Genomic DNA, 13,861 nt, shown 5'->3' on the forward strand with positions numbered 1-13,861 from the left:
GTGGGAGGTGCCACAGCACCCGGCCCAGCATGGAGCTGACCCTCAGCTGAAGGCTTCTGCTGCTGTGTGAGCCCACCCAGCCCTTTCCTATCTCCATAAAAATCCAGCGGCAGCTCGGCTCCCCCTTGGAAAGCTCCAGGATTGAACACGGGTGTGAGCTGACGGCAACAACGACCCAGCATACTTATCTCCAGGTCAACCTAAATATTTCATTTGGCTTCTAAAGGAGTCAATGCCTTTCTCTCTTTCTCCCTTTATTTTAAATCTCGGAATGCTACTGACTCTCATGAATATTGATGAGGATCATTAGTCACTGAACATTTCACTTCCCTTCTCTTTTTCCCGTCTATATAAAAGCTTCGTCTTCGTTAAAGGGGAAAAAAAAAATCATCTCAAGTGATATCTCTGGATATGCTTTAAGATTAGCTCCATTAATACGTTTAGAGAGGAGTAAATACCCACAGGAGCAAACACGGGGTGTAAAAGGGCACGGAGATACCAGGCCCTGAGAATGGTGCTGCACTGGAGGGAACTGGGAAGGTTTGTGGCTGATGTTCTTTGCTCCCTGTAGGTTCCTTGTGGCAGCCTTGGGTATTAAATAATCCTTGAATTGGCTGTCTGACCGGGGGGATTCCACTCACACTGCCCCTCACACATAATCCCTGCCTATCCTGCAGGTTTTTGACCATTCCCACTCTTTCCATCTTCATCACCCTCAGCCTGAAGGCTGCTGATGGGCTTCAATCACTCTGAGTGAACACAGGTGGGAGGGTTTGGCCAGGTACAGCGAATAACTCGGGGGGAAACAAGAAAAGCAGGACTGGCAGCATTCAGCTGGATACTTCACAACCATATTTCCCCATTTCCTTACGAAAAGAAAGGACTTTTAGAAGGGTTTAAAACCGAGTCAGCTCAAACACAGCCATGGTGTTGCTGGGTGCTTGGTAGTGTCTTTCATTCGAATCCAGCACAGTCCCACTTCACCTCGGAATGGAAGCAGGATCATTTTGCTGGCCTGAAACTCACAATTTCATCCCATTTTGTCATTACAGCAGTGAAACAGAGCTGCCTCACTCTGCTCCTGTAGGAAAGGAGCTCCATCCTGCAGGTTGGGACTGGAGGGATGGTGTTATGTGACACTCAGGGAAACCCTGGGGACAGAGCTTCAAAACGAGTTATTTAAGCCTTTTCCCAGCACACCAAAGGCTCCCCAGTGCCTGGAACACCAGAGGGTTCCATCTTCACACCGGTCTTAGCTCCCACCCCACAGCCTGTTGGGCTGCAAGTGCTCCAGCACTCCAGTTCCTGCTCACAACTGCACAGCCGATTGCCTCCTGCTGGCTCGAGAGCCATTTCAGTGGCAGGCCCGGCTGTTTGTCGATCCCGAGTGTGTCTCAGGGTGGGACTTACAAGGCTGCAGTGGTTTTAATTGATATTCTAAGTGACAGCAGCTTGGTACTGCTTCATTGCTCCAGTCTGGGCAGCTCCAAACCATCTCTGCCTGCAGAAAGCATGTGGCTGCCTCCAGGAGAGGGAGGTTGGAGATTCAGACCAGGCAGGAACAATCCCGGTGTCTCCTTGCAGCCATGGGTGCACTGCAGTGCCTGTGCCCCACAAGTGCCTCCCAAAATGTCAGAAATGATGCTCTCCCTTTCTCCAGCCTTGGGTAGAGATGTCCTGCCCCCTTCCTGACCAAAATCTGGATTGAATGGCTTCCAGACACCTTGAGAACTGGAGACTTCCACACAGCCAGGCTATCGTGTCCATGCCAGGGGGATTTACAGCATCACCAGCACCTGGCTTGATGGCAGAGCCAGATCTGCCCTTCCAGGCTCTGCTCTGGTGGCCACCATGTCCTTTAGCGGTGGCCTGGCAGTGCTGGGTTAACGGTTGGACTCAGTCATCTTCGAGGTCTTTTCCAACCTAAACTATTCCATGACTCTGTGTCAGCAGTGTGACTGGGATCACTGATCACACTGCTGCCAGCAGCCTCCCTGGCAGGGTCCCACGGACATGAGGGAGGAAAGCCAAACAACAGACCCCAGGCTGCAGCAGCAGCTCTGCAGAGAGGGGGAAACCATCAGCAGATACAGCTCCAAGGGAAACTCAGCCTGGAGCAGCGCGGATGTGGGAAAGCCGGAGCTGCCATCTCCAGAGAGAAGCCTCGGGCCTCCTGTCATTCATGTCCCCCCAACTCCTGTTAAAAATAAACTGGCCCAAAGCCCACAGCACCAAAAGGTGGCAGCTGTGGCAAGGTGAGGTCCACAGCCTCATCTCTGCCTGCTTACAGGGGCAGTTCACAGGACAAGCTTTTACCAACAACTTGCCATGTTCCTTGGGTGCACATCTCACTTCAGTGCCAGAAAGGAGCTGAGGAGCATGGCAAGGGCGATGGAATTCAAGTGGCTGAAATAAATCCCACATACATCCCACCCTAGATGTTGATCCATGGATATAAATCATGGAATCCCAGAATGGTTTGGGTTGGGAGGGACCTTAAACCCCATCCTGTTCCACCCCTGCCATGGGCAGGGACACCTTCCACTATCCCAGGGTGCTCCAAGCCCCATCCAACCTGGCCTTGGACACTGTCAGGGATGGCACAGCCACAGCTTCTCTGGGAAATCTATGCCAGGGCCTGCCCACCCTCACAGGGAAGAATTTCTTCCCAGTATCCCATCTAACCCTGCCCTCCTTTGCCTTTAGGCCATTCCCCCTTGTCCCACCACTACCTGCCCTTGTGAAGAGTCCCTCTTCAGCCTATGATTCCTGAAATGTTCTTAGTGGGCCCTCCAAAGGAATGGGGCACAGATTCCACATGATCCAGGTTCTCCTGTACACACCTGCAGGCTGAACAGCCAGAGAAGCAGCTCCTGAAATGTCTGATGCCTGTACTCAGGGAGTGAGGAAGGATTGTATCCATTTATTTAAGACCACGCAATAGCTTTCCACAGGGGACTGCTGCTCAAATCAATAGATAAAATGATACCCTTCGACCATTAACTGCTACAACAACATCGTTACCGTAAAGCTCCCGAGCTTTGGGTCGGATTTATGACCAGCAGACTTGTTCAGCCGCTCTACAGCCGCTGTAGACAACTGGAACATCACAGACAGAACTCTGCTCCCCCTCTCCAAAGGAGCAGAGAGTCCTTTGGAAGTTGGGGAGAACGAACAGCAGATAACACGGGACCCTTCCCTCGGCAGCATCCTTGGGGTTGTGCCTGCTGCACCAGCCAGGACTCGGCCCAAAGCCAGAGATGTCCTGCCTTACCCAGTTTTCCAGCTGACCCAACCCAGGCACAGTTTCCCCCTGACACCAGACACAGGCAGCTCCTACACTGGTTTTCCTCAGGTTTCCCTTACATCCCTGCCTTGTTCATCTCCCAGACACACAAAGCATCGCGGAAATATCAATGAGACCTCTGAGATAACAACGCACCCTTAACAACTCCTCGGGAGCGGCTCTATCCACTCTCCTCTTCCTTCCCAACGCCTTTGTCAGATAAAGAACAAAAGGCTCAATGCAGATTGCTGGCTCTAATCAATTGTGACGGTGTCTGCACGGGGACACGAGTGACAGCGCTGGGTGAGGGCAGCTCCCCCTCCACAGAGCTGCCGAGCCCCGGACGGGGTGGCACCTTCACTGGAGTGACAGCAGAGTTAGCAATGCAGAGTTCCCACCACATCCCGCGGGGAGTTTGGAGATCAGCTGATACCGGAGTTATCAGCCGCCGCTGCGGCTCCCGGGGCCGTTTGTGACAGGGATCCTGTAGCTTGGAGCAGAGCTTGGCAGAAATCCCATTTCCAGAGCGCAGCCAGTGCAAAGCCCAGAGGGCAAAGCTGTGGGAAGATGCTGGGGTGGTGCTGGAGTTGTTTCTGGGCTGCTGAGCTCCGCTGTGTGCACCAGGAGGCTGAGCAGAGCCAGCATTGTGTGAGCTAAACCAAGGGACACATCACAGCTCTGCTCCCAAAGGACAGACCCTTTCCACTGTCAGGCCAGAGAACCAAGAGAAGTTTGACCTTCTACAGCAGCACTGAGCTTGTTGGCATCTGGTAGAGGAGAAAGGTCACGTTTTACAGGGATAAGAGGGACCAGGTCCTATTTATCCTTGAGGCTGAGGAAGATTCATGCTCAGCCTGTGCTGCTGCAGATGTAAAAGTCACTTGCAAGATCCAGATTAAGTGTTCCCATAAATCCAAGTAATTCTGAGGCAGCAACTGCCGTGCTGGGCTGTTAATGGGTGGCACAAATATGCCACTGCGCCTCAGTGCCACGCTCTAATCAGAGCTTTTCCTGGCAGGAAGGGTTCACTGAACCCAGTCTGAACTATGGCAGGGAGCAGAGGTGGTCAAGCAGAGAGACATTTGGAGCAGAAGCACAGCCAGCTTCTCTGAGCAAGCCATTTTTTCCCAAAAGAGCAGGGACTCCATCCCAGAGCCCCAGCTGGTTTCTCTCCAGACAGTAACACAGGGCCTGACAGAGAGAGGGGCTGCAAATCAGACCGCTGTAGAAAGGGTGCTCAGGCTCCGTGAGGAAAAAATATTTTGAATCCCTCTGTTCTCCACTGGAGAAATGGGAGGGCATGGTGGGATGGATGAAGAGGGGTGGGGAGCACATGGAGCTGCTGGAGTGAGGCCAGAGGAGGCCATGGAGATGCTCTGAGGGCTGGAGCCCCTCTGCTCTGGAGCCAGGCTGGGAGAGCTGGGGGTGCTCACCCGGAGAGGAGAAGCTCCAGGGAGAGCTCAGAGCCCCTTGCAGGGCCTAAAGGGGCTCCAGGAGAGCTGCAGAGGGACTGGGGACAAGGGCATGGAGGGACAGGACCCAGGGAATGGCTTCCCAGTGCCAGAGGGCAGGGCTGGATGGGATCTTGGGAAGGAATTGTTCCCTGGGAGGGTGGGCAGGCCCTGGCACAGGGTGCCCAGAGCAGCTGTGGCTGCCCCTGGATCCCTGGCAGTGCCCAAGGCCAGGTTGGACAGGACTTGGAGCAGCCTGGGATAGTGAAAAGTGTCCTTGCCAGGGCAGGGGATGGATACTGGAATAGTCCAGGATAGTGGAATGGGATGAGCTTTAAGGTTCCTTCCGAGCTAAACTGTTCCACGATTCTGTGACTGAACTGGGCACAGATCTTCCCATAGCCCCACACACAGCTCTGCATCCACGCTCTGTCCAGGATCATCCAGGATTTCAATATTTAGGACATGCTTTAAATCTCTAACCCAGTTTGGTGTTTAAATCCATCTCCTTGCCTCTTTGTCCTCCTTGGTGTTGTATTTCCCCACCTCAGCACTGCTGCCCAGCTCCCCAGGGACCCCAACTCTGCCCCTCAGCAGCGCTGCTGCAGAAGGAGCTGCAGCCCTCGTTCCTGCAGGACCTGCAGATTGCCTCAGAGAAGCTATTAAGAAGCAGTCAAATAGAGCAACCTTTCATTGACAAGGCACTCGGCCCTTTAAATGATTCCAAATAGTGTTTTCTTTTTATTGCTTTCCGCAGTTTAACAGCCTTGATTTCAAGGTACTTTGGCTTATGATAAACTCCGGATCTATAACGCCTCTATTCTCTCCCTCTTTGGTCTCTCTCGCCCACTTCTTCTTTATGTTTTTATTAAAAAAAGATCCAGGAAAACAGATAGCAGATTAAAAGGGAAACAAATTGAAATGGGTCAAATGCATCTTGCTTAGATGACAGCCACCCCATTAGATACTTTTAAACAGGACAAATAATCCGTTCGGAAGCATAAAGTGGGCTTTTACATTTGTTCTAAATTACAAACCAAATGATTGCAGCCTCAAATGGAAGCAGTGGCTAATTGCACTAATATCTCACTAATTCCAGCAACAAGGAATGGGGGGAAAACGAACAATTTTCACCATTTTACCAATTATTCAATTTAGGCCAAGGTACATTATGCAAACCCTGGGTTGAGCTTCCTCTCCACTTTTTGATCGATGACAAGGACTGGAATTCCAGTTATTAATAATGGAGGAGCTATAATTATTCTAAGGATGGGTATGAGATAATTACAAGCCATAAACCCAGCTTTCATATGCACACACAATTCTCTCCCCACGTCTGGCAGCACCGAAACCTCGCTGCAGACTGGAGGCACCCTGAAGCTCAGCACCTCCCCCTTCCCCCAGCAACTTGCTGTTGGAGCAAGTCCAGAGGAGGCCATGAAGTTGATAAGAGGACGGGAGCACCTTCCTGGAGAAAATCAGGTTGTGTGGAGACCTCACAGCACCTTCCAGTATCTGAAGGAGCCACAGGGAAGCTGGAGAGGGGCTCTGTCAGGAACTGTAGTGACAGGACAAGGGGGAATGGGTACAAATGGAAATTTCGACCAGATATCAGGAAGAAATTCTTCACTGGGAGGGTGGAGAGATACTGGCACGGGTTGCCCAGGGAGGTTGTGGATGCCCCATCCCTGAAAGTGTCCAAGGCCAGGCTGGACAAAGCCTTGAGCACCTGAGTCTAGTGGGTGGTGTCCCTGTCCATGGCAGGGGGAAGCTGGGACCAGATGATTTTTAAGGTCCCTTCCAACCCTTAACATTTTGGGATTCTATGAACAAGAGACAGCAGAGCTTTGCATTAGTCCCAGTGCCTTTAAATAAGATCCCAAACTGTCACAACAGAAGAGTCAAGGTGAGTTTGCAGCTCAGACTGCAAAACTTTCAAGGCCTCACCCCTTCACCCTCCCAAAACTGAATGTTTGTGTGATGCTGCCCAGCAGCCCCACATGGCTTTTAAAGAAAAGTCGTGGCACCTTGGGTGTGGGCAGCCCTTCCTTGAGCTGATTCCTGCAGCCCTTACCCAGCAGAGATGATCTGCCAGCCTCTCCCTCTCGCACAGAAGGGAGAGCACTCGTTGCTATGTGGAGCTGCAGCTCTGCAGCACAGGCTGCTGGTTCTGCTGTGCTTTGTGGAACGCACAGTCCAGCCCCGACACACACGGAGAGCGGCTGCTGCCGGAGATAACTGCGGCACAGCCTTCTCCTGGCACAGCAGGCAGTGTTTGCATCCCTCTGAAGAGGGGGGCTTGTCCTTCCCTGGGCACAGATCATTAACCACTCACTGCTCCAGCAGGAAGATGCTGCACCAAATCCTTCTGTCCCTTTCCCCAGCCGAGCTTTCACCGCTCCGTGCTGGGCACGAGGATGAAGCCCAGCCTTCACACTCCAAGAGCTGTGTCCATCCCATGGAGATGCCGCCTGCCCTCCACATGTGAGGACACGAGAGCCAGCAAAGTGTCTGGAAGGGGAGGTCAGACCTGCCCTGCCCCGCTGCCCTGCGTGGGGGGACGTTGTTGCAGGCAGCTTCCAGCAGCTGGTGGCTGGCAGGAACAGGTGGTGGAGGTGAAGGCTGACACCTCTCAGCGCTTAATCGTTCCCGTTAGTAGCTTTATGAATGGCAGCCAAAAAGTGCCATAATTGCTGCAGTGACGCTTGCTAATGACTCGAGTTAGATCTGGCAAGTAGTCAAAGGCAGGAGGGAAGAAGCAAAATTGCAGGAGCAGCATCTGAATTCCTGCCTTGGACCACTGCAGGGGAGAGCAGAGCGAGCCCAGCTTGGGACCGGCAGGCATGGACAGGGAGGGCCCAAGCATGATGGGTGAGCAGAGAGAGCTATTCCAGCACACCCCTTGCCTGCCCTTGGGAAGAGAACTGCATGAGAAAGGAGAAGTGGGAATAGAAAAACAAGCCCAAATTTTCAGCGTAGCTCAAAACCCTTTTTCTTGGGGGAATATGGCGACCCACCTCCTAGAGAACATCTTTCTACTCCAAAATCACCTTGAATCAGGGTGGCACGTGGGAGAAGCAGGGTAACTCAGCCCACTGCCAGCCCCAGCACCACCTCCAGCCCCAGCACCACCTCCCCTGCACTGCAGGTGCCTGGGGACATCCAGCCTGCCGTGGCTCCCACTGCTCCACCCTCGTGGCCATGGGAGAGCCGTGCCCAAGGAGCAATCCAGCCCCTCCTGAGCTAACAGCACGCTCCTCCTGATTATGTATCTGTTTCTGAATGTTAACAAACAGTCGGCAGCAGCTGATTGAGTGGGTTATTAGCAGAATGAAGACAGATGGTGGAGGATTAACTCCAAAGTGTCTTCATTGCGCGGCCATCACTGCAGACAGCTCTCCCTCTCCCTCTGTCTACGACTGTCACCAGCTCCATTCCACCCCACAGCTCCCAGTGCACACCAGAGCGCGGGCCCAGCATGAGACGAGCCCGTCATCAATCACAGCGCAGGGATGAGCGCAGAGCAGCCACGCTGGAGCTGTGTCTTCGTGCTCCCCAGCCAAATTCCACCCCCAAATCCAGACTTTTCCTGCTGAGGGCTTTACAAAGTGAGAAGTGGTCGCACCTGACACGGCACAGCAGCACAAGGACAGTGCCCACATTGGGTTTGCTGTGCCCATCACGTGGTGCTTGGCAGCTGGGAGAGGTTCCAACACCGCACCTGGACCTGTCTGATCCCTACACAGAGACTGAGATGAGGAGCTGATGGAACTGACATGGGCAGAGGCACGTCCATGGACAGGGATCTTGGCTCCTCATCCTGGGGCCCACCTCAGCTGGAAGAGCCACATCTGCAACCAGCTGTGCTAATGGACATCACCCCTTGCCAGCTGGTCAACAAGCAGCATAATGCCACCACAGACCCTTGCTGGGCATCTCTAACCCACATCTATTTCACCCTGTTGGGAGAGGTTCCCAAACTGGTCTGTGAGCATCCAGCCTGGATGTTCTCTGTGGAGACAGCCAGAAGAACCATGTTCACAGAATCACAGAATATCCTGAGGTGTGAGCGACCCACCAGGATCATCCAGTCCAGCCCCTGGCCCTGCACAGACACCCCCAAATCCCACTCTGTGCACCCCTGGCAGCACTGTCCAAATGCTCCTGGAGCTCTGGCAGCCTCGGGGCCGTGCCCATTCCCTGGGGAGCCTGGGCAGTGCCCAGCACCCTCGGGGGGAAGAACCTTTTCCCAAAATCCAACCTAAGAAATGATTTCCCATCAGTAAATGATTCTTCCACACTGTCAAGGCCTCCAACTCCTCTTGTGCTTATCTACCTCCAAGCCATTGTAGATGTCTCCAGTAAATGACAGGAAGGTTCTAATGGTCCCTGCAATTACCTGTTTCCTCCAGGATGGAAGAAACCTCCCACACCTCGTATTATCCCACCGCCCCACTGCCTTCCTGCGCTTTCAGTTCCTTCAGCTCCCCTGTAATTACTGACAGGGCTGTTCTCTAGACTCTTTTTGAAGGGAGAAAAAGCTCTCACTTGGCACAAATAGAAAAGGGGAGCTGCTCTCTCTCCTCACCCTGGCAAGGGAACCAGCCCAAAGAGTCCGGCTCAGGCACCTTGGGCAGGAAATTCCTGTAGATGACCAGACGTCCGACCCCACCCAGCTGACACACCAAACAGTGTGGATCTGCACGGCAGTCCACCAAAACCCTGGGAAGCTGGATGTCTGCAATTGTTATCTGGAACTGCTTCTAGTGAAAACACAAGTCCTAGGTGGTCTTTGTAGCCATGGAAATCCCCCTGACTTTTGTTTTTGGCAGATTGTACCTTTAAACATAATGGCCCTGCAGCCTGCAGGGGCCAGAAACTGGCTGCACGTCAGGCAGGAACACTTTGTTCCCTTTCCCTCACAAAAGCTTTACTTTTGGCCTTTCATGGGTCTTTGTTCTCTCCACACAAAGCCGTGCTCAGCCTGAAAAGGGGGCTCACTTCATAGGCTGACGCAGGCTCTGAAGCCATCAGGGGACCAGAGCAATCCCAAAGGATTGGCAGGGTGCCCAGGGTCCTGCCAGCTCTCCAACACCCCGTGAGCATCCCCAGGGTCTGGGCACAGCCACCAGCAGCCTGTCCAAGAGGCTTGAGGGACAGGAAGGTACAGAGAGGGAGGCTGCACCTTCTCACAGCGCTCGTGTCCCATGGGGCGACCCCTTCCCATTAAAAACATCCTCTAATCAATGTTTAAAGAGCGTGTGGTAATTAACAAGCATGAGGTGAAGTCTTGTGAAGTACTTTCCCCATGTTATCAGCTCAGTATCAGGACTCCTGGGAGCATGAAGGAACCTTTGATCTTCTAATGGATATTTGAGCCATAAACTTCTTCTGTGAGAGTTTTACTCCATGGAAACAAACTCACCTTTTACTCTCATGGAAAAAGGCTTCCTGCAGGAGCAGATGCCCCCATGGCTAACTGCTGGCAAAACCCCATCCCATGCAGGGAAAAAGAATCATGCAATCATTTGGGTCAGAAGGGACCTTTCAAGGTCACCCAGCCTGACCCCCCTGCAGTGAGCAGGGACACCTTCCTCTAGACCAGGTTACTCAGAGCCCTGTCCAGCCTGACCTTGGATGTTCCCAGAAAAGAAAACACAGTAGGGCAAGAGATCACACCCTTTGTCCCAATTATTTCCAATCAGAACCCCTAAAAACGGTTAAATCCACGCTTGGGTCAAGTTTCCAAATCCCAGAGTGACCTCACAGAAGCCAAACTCTCCGTGACACATCCTGGAGACCCTCCCATCTCACAGGGCTCTGGGTTTCCTTCTCTCATCCAACATTAATCAGAAGGTGCTGCACCAGGGCTGGCTCCCGGAAGAGAAGCTACCAGAAGCAAGGATGCCACTTCTTCTGAGCATAAATGGTTTTTGTTTAGTTATTATGCTTCATAATTATTTATGATATTTCTATGGATTAATCAATGCTCATAAAGTACTTGGGGAATGAGTGGAATATAAAATAGGGAAATTTTAGCAGAAGTTTGAAGAGCAATATAACGGCGACTCTGCGAGGTTCAGAGGCACTGGAAACTGGGATTTTGGAAGTGTCAGGTTAACCACTACCTCCCAACTAGGACAAAAAGAGTACATGCAGCAATTGCTGCGAGACATGTGACAAATCCCTTCCGTAGGAAAAGACAAGTGGATTTTGGATGCACGGAAATATGAAGCTCCTGCTCTTCTCTTGCAGCTTCACACAGGGGGCTCCCCACATCCACACCCTCTAAGATGTTCCAGAGATCAAAGGGGAAGCAGGATTTTCTCCTGGGTGGGAACAAGAACCCAGCACATCCCTAGAGGTGAGGCCCCTCACAATGAGATTGCTAAAGAGGAAGAAGAAGAGAAGGTGAGGGAACTGCTCACCTTCAGTCATCCTGCGGTACTTCTCCTTGTACATGAACCCCAGTACTAGGCAGCATCCTCTTCCCGGGAGCCCCAGTTCTGCAAGAGAAGAGAGCGCGGTGTTAGACTGGGCTGGGGACAGGAGCAGGAACCTGGGGATGCTGCAGGGAGCAAATCCTGCTGGAGACACCCTTCAGGAAAAGCACCAGCGAGGTGGGCACGTAGCTGAAGTCTTTGGTCAGCCTCACAAAGCTAAGCTTGGCTGGGCCCCAAGCCAGTGTGTCTGGAGACAGGAGGGGAGGTTGTCCCCTCCCTGTCCTGTCCTTAAGCACTCTTCTATTCCAAGTGAGGGAATGAGCTGCATCTTCCTCCACAGCAGCGTGTTGCAACAACAGGACTCTTTTATCCCTTTCTCCCTTAGTGGGCAGCAAAGTGAAATGGGAAATGGCCCTCAGGAGGGAAGATAAATCTGGCCTGAGGAACCTTGCTCTTTAGAAGCAAGCCAGTGACCCTATGAGCAGGAGAGTGCCAGAGTCTGAGGAGACACAGGCCTTTGATGCCTTGATTTGTTAATGGGGCTTTTTGACTCTTGGTAACAAACAGAGAGATCTGAGCATGGGTTTTTCCAGAAGTAGGCTGCGAGCACAGGCGCTGTCCCCGTGTGCATCTCAGAGCGGCAGAGAGCTCTCATTCTTCAAACAAATTCTCCCGTGTCACAGTGCAGAAAATTAAGGTACCATGTCCCCAGTGCTGCCTGCGGACCTGCAGAGCTCCTCGGGGGCTTCTGCGCTCTGCAGAGCCCCGCTGATCAAAGCCCCTTTGATGTTTACTTAATGTGGCTGTGGACTCTGCAGAGCCCCCTCTGCCGAGGAAGGAGCGCTGGGAAGTTGTGCCGCGCACAGGAGGGGAAGGCGGCGGAGCAGGAGGGTGGAGAGCGCAGCGGTGGCTGGAGAGCGGAGCAGGAGCTGCCTGGCAGACTTGGCTTTCAGTGCCACGAGGCAAACTCGGGGTTGAATCGCGGGTCTGGATCGTGTCCAGAGGAAGAGGGAAGTGTGATGTGATGTGATGTGATGTGAAGTGCGGGGAAGATCCCCAGATCCACGTGGGTATAGACACACACACAGAGAATCCCTCCCTGACGGTGCTCGCTGCCATGGCATCCCAGCAGAGTGGTTATATCCTCCTCTTGTGCACAGTATGAGGCAGAATTTGAGCCTAAACCTAGAGAAAAACAGACTTCTTTTGATGCCAGGGCACTCAAGGTATGCAGCAGCCCAGCTAAAGCACTTCCTCTAACATCATACAGGGCTCCACCTTGCAGGAGGCTCCTGGTCCTAAGGCTCCCACCAGGGAGGAGCCAGCATCTAACCAAAACAAATCACACATGTAAACCCACTGAGGGTGATGCTCAGACAAAAGAAAGTCTCTGGAGATACTCAGAGTAAGCTGAAATTTAATTGCTCCCCTAAATCTGCCTTGCCCTAGAGGAAATGCCCTGGAGAGAAGCAGGCATCTCCAGAATGTGACTCACTTCACCTTTCATGATGTCTTTGGGGCTGCTTGTAACTCTCTCATCGGCCATAAAAGGTGGTGACTAACTCGGGTGGAGATGTCTAAAGATCAGGGCAGATGAATCAACCATCAGAACTCTCAGTGGTTTCTTGAATTAACAGGAAGGGGTAATGAGCAACCTGTGATGGTGGGAACCCGTTCTCCTGCTCTGCAGGACAGAGGTAATGTGCTCCACCATGGTCTGCACGAACAGGAAGGTGCTGGCCTGCAGGGTGTTGGATGCCTCTGACTGCAGGGACGCCCAGCTCAGGCTGCCTCCCTCAGCCCTGCCTGATAACGAGAATCGATAAGACCTTGCTGACCTTGGGGGGGTTTCCATGCAGGATCCTGTGGGGACACACACTCCGTGTGCCTGGCAGAGCCCGCCCGGAGCCTCCGGGCCCGGCTGCGCAGAGCCAGCAAAGCAGGTGAGAGCCTTCATGTCTTTATTGATAGGAAAACAAAACGCCATCGATTGCTATTGAGCCTCCAACGAGCACCAAGGTATCAAAGTAATTAAAACAACACAATTAGATTAGCGTCAGACAAGGCAGCAGAGCCCACAGCGGAGCTGAGCAAGCCAGCACTGCTCTGACTCAGACGTGCACGCGGGGCCCCTGTGTGGATGCTGGCTCGGTTTTCCTGGACACAGACCTGGAATGAGGGGGGTGCCACACCCTGCACAGGCCATGAGCACAAACATCACCAAGATCATGGAATGGTTTGGGTGGGAATGGACCTTAAGGACCCTGCCATGGGCAGGGACACCTCCCACTGTCCCAGGCTGCTCCAAGCCCCAATGTCCAGCCTGGCCTTGGGCACTGCCAGGGATCCAGGGGCAGCCACAGCTGCTCTGGGCACCCTGTGCCAGGGCCTGCCCACCCTCCCAGGGAACAATTCCTTCCCAAGATCCCATCCAGCCCTGCCCTCTGGCACTGGGAAGCCATTCTCCCTGTGTCCTGTCCCTCCATCCCTTGTCCCCAGTCCCTCTCCAGCTCTCCTGGAGCCCCTTTAGGCCCTGCAAGGGGCTCTGAGCTCTCCCTGGAGCCTTCTCCTCTCCAGGTGAGCACCCCCAGCTCTCCCAGCCTGGCTCCAGAGCAGAGGGGCTCCAGCTCTTGGAGCATCTCTGTGGCCTCTCTGGCCTCACTCCAGCAGCTCCACATCCT

The 13,861-nt window shown here is 53.2% G+C and overlaps 1 protein-coding gene across 3 annotated transcripts in view; it reads right to left on the minus strand.

Annotated features, from left to right (window-relative positions):
• KIRREL3 (kirre like nephrin family adhesion molecule 3) overlaps window positions 1–13,861 on the minus strand; it is a 348,792-nt gene that overhangs the window by 112,524 nt on the left and 222,407 nt on the right. For 2 of the 3 annotated variants that reach the window (XM_068994637.1, XM_068994636.1), the window contains exon 2: window positions 11,166–11,243. The exons of the other annotated variant lie outside the window; for it this stretch is intronic. In XM_068994637.1, the coding sequence (XP_068850738.1) occupies window positions 11,166–11,243 (78 nt within the window). The remainder of the gene's footprint in view (window positions 1–11,165; window positions 11,244–13,861) is intronic. 3 annotated transcript variants of the gene reach the window in all.

The sequence above is a fragment of the Aphelocoma coerulescens genome, chromosome 24, assembly GCF_041296385.1.
Source record: "Aphelocoma coerulescens isolate FSJ_1873_10779 chromosome 24, UR_Acoe_1.0, whole genome shotgun sequence".
Taxonomy (NCBI): Eukaryota; Metazoa; Chordata; class Aves; order Passeriformes; family Corvidae; genus Aphelocoma; species Aphelocoma coerulescens.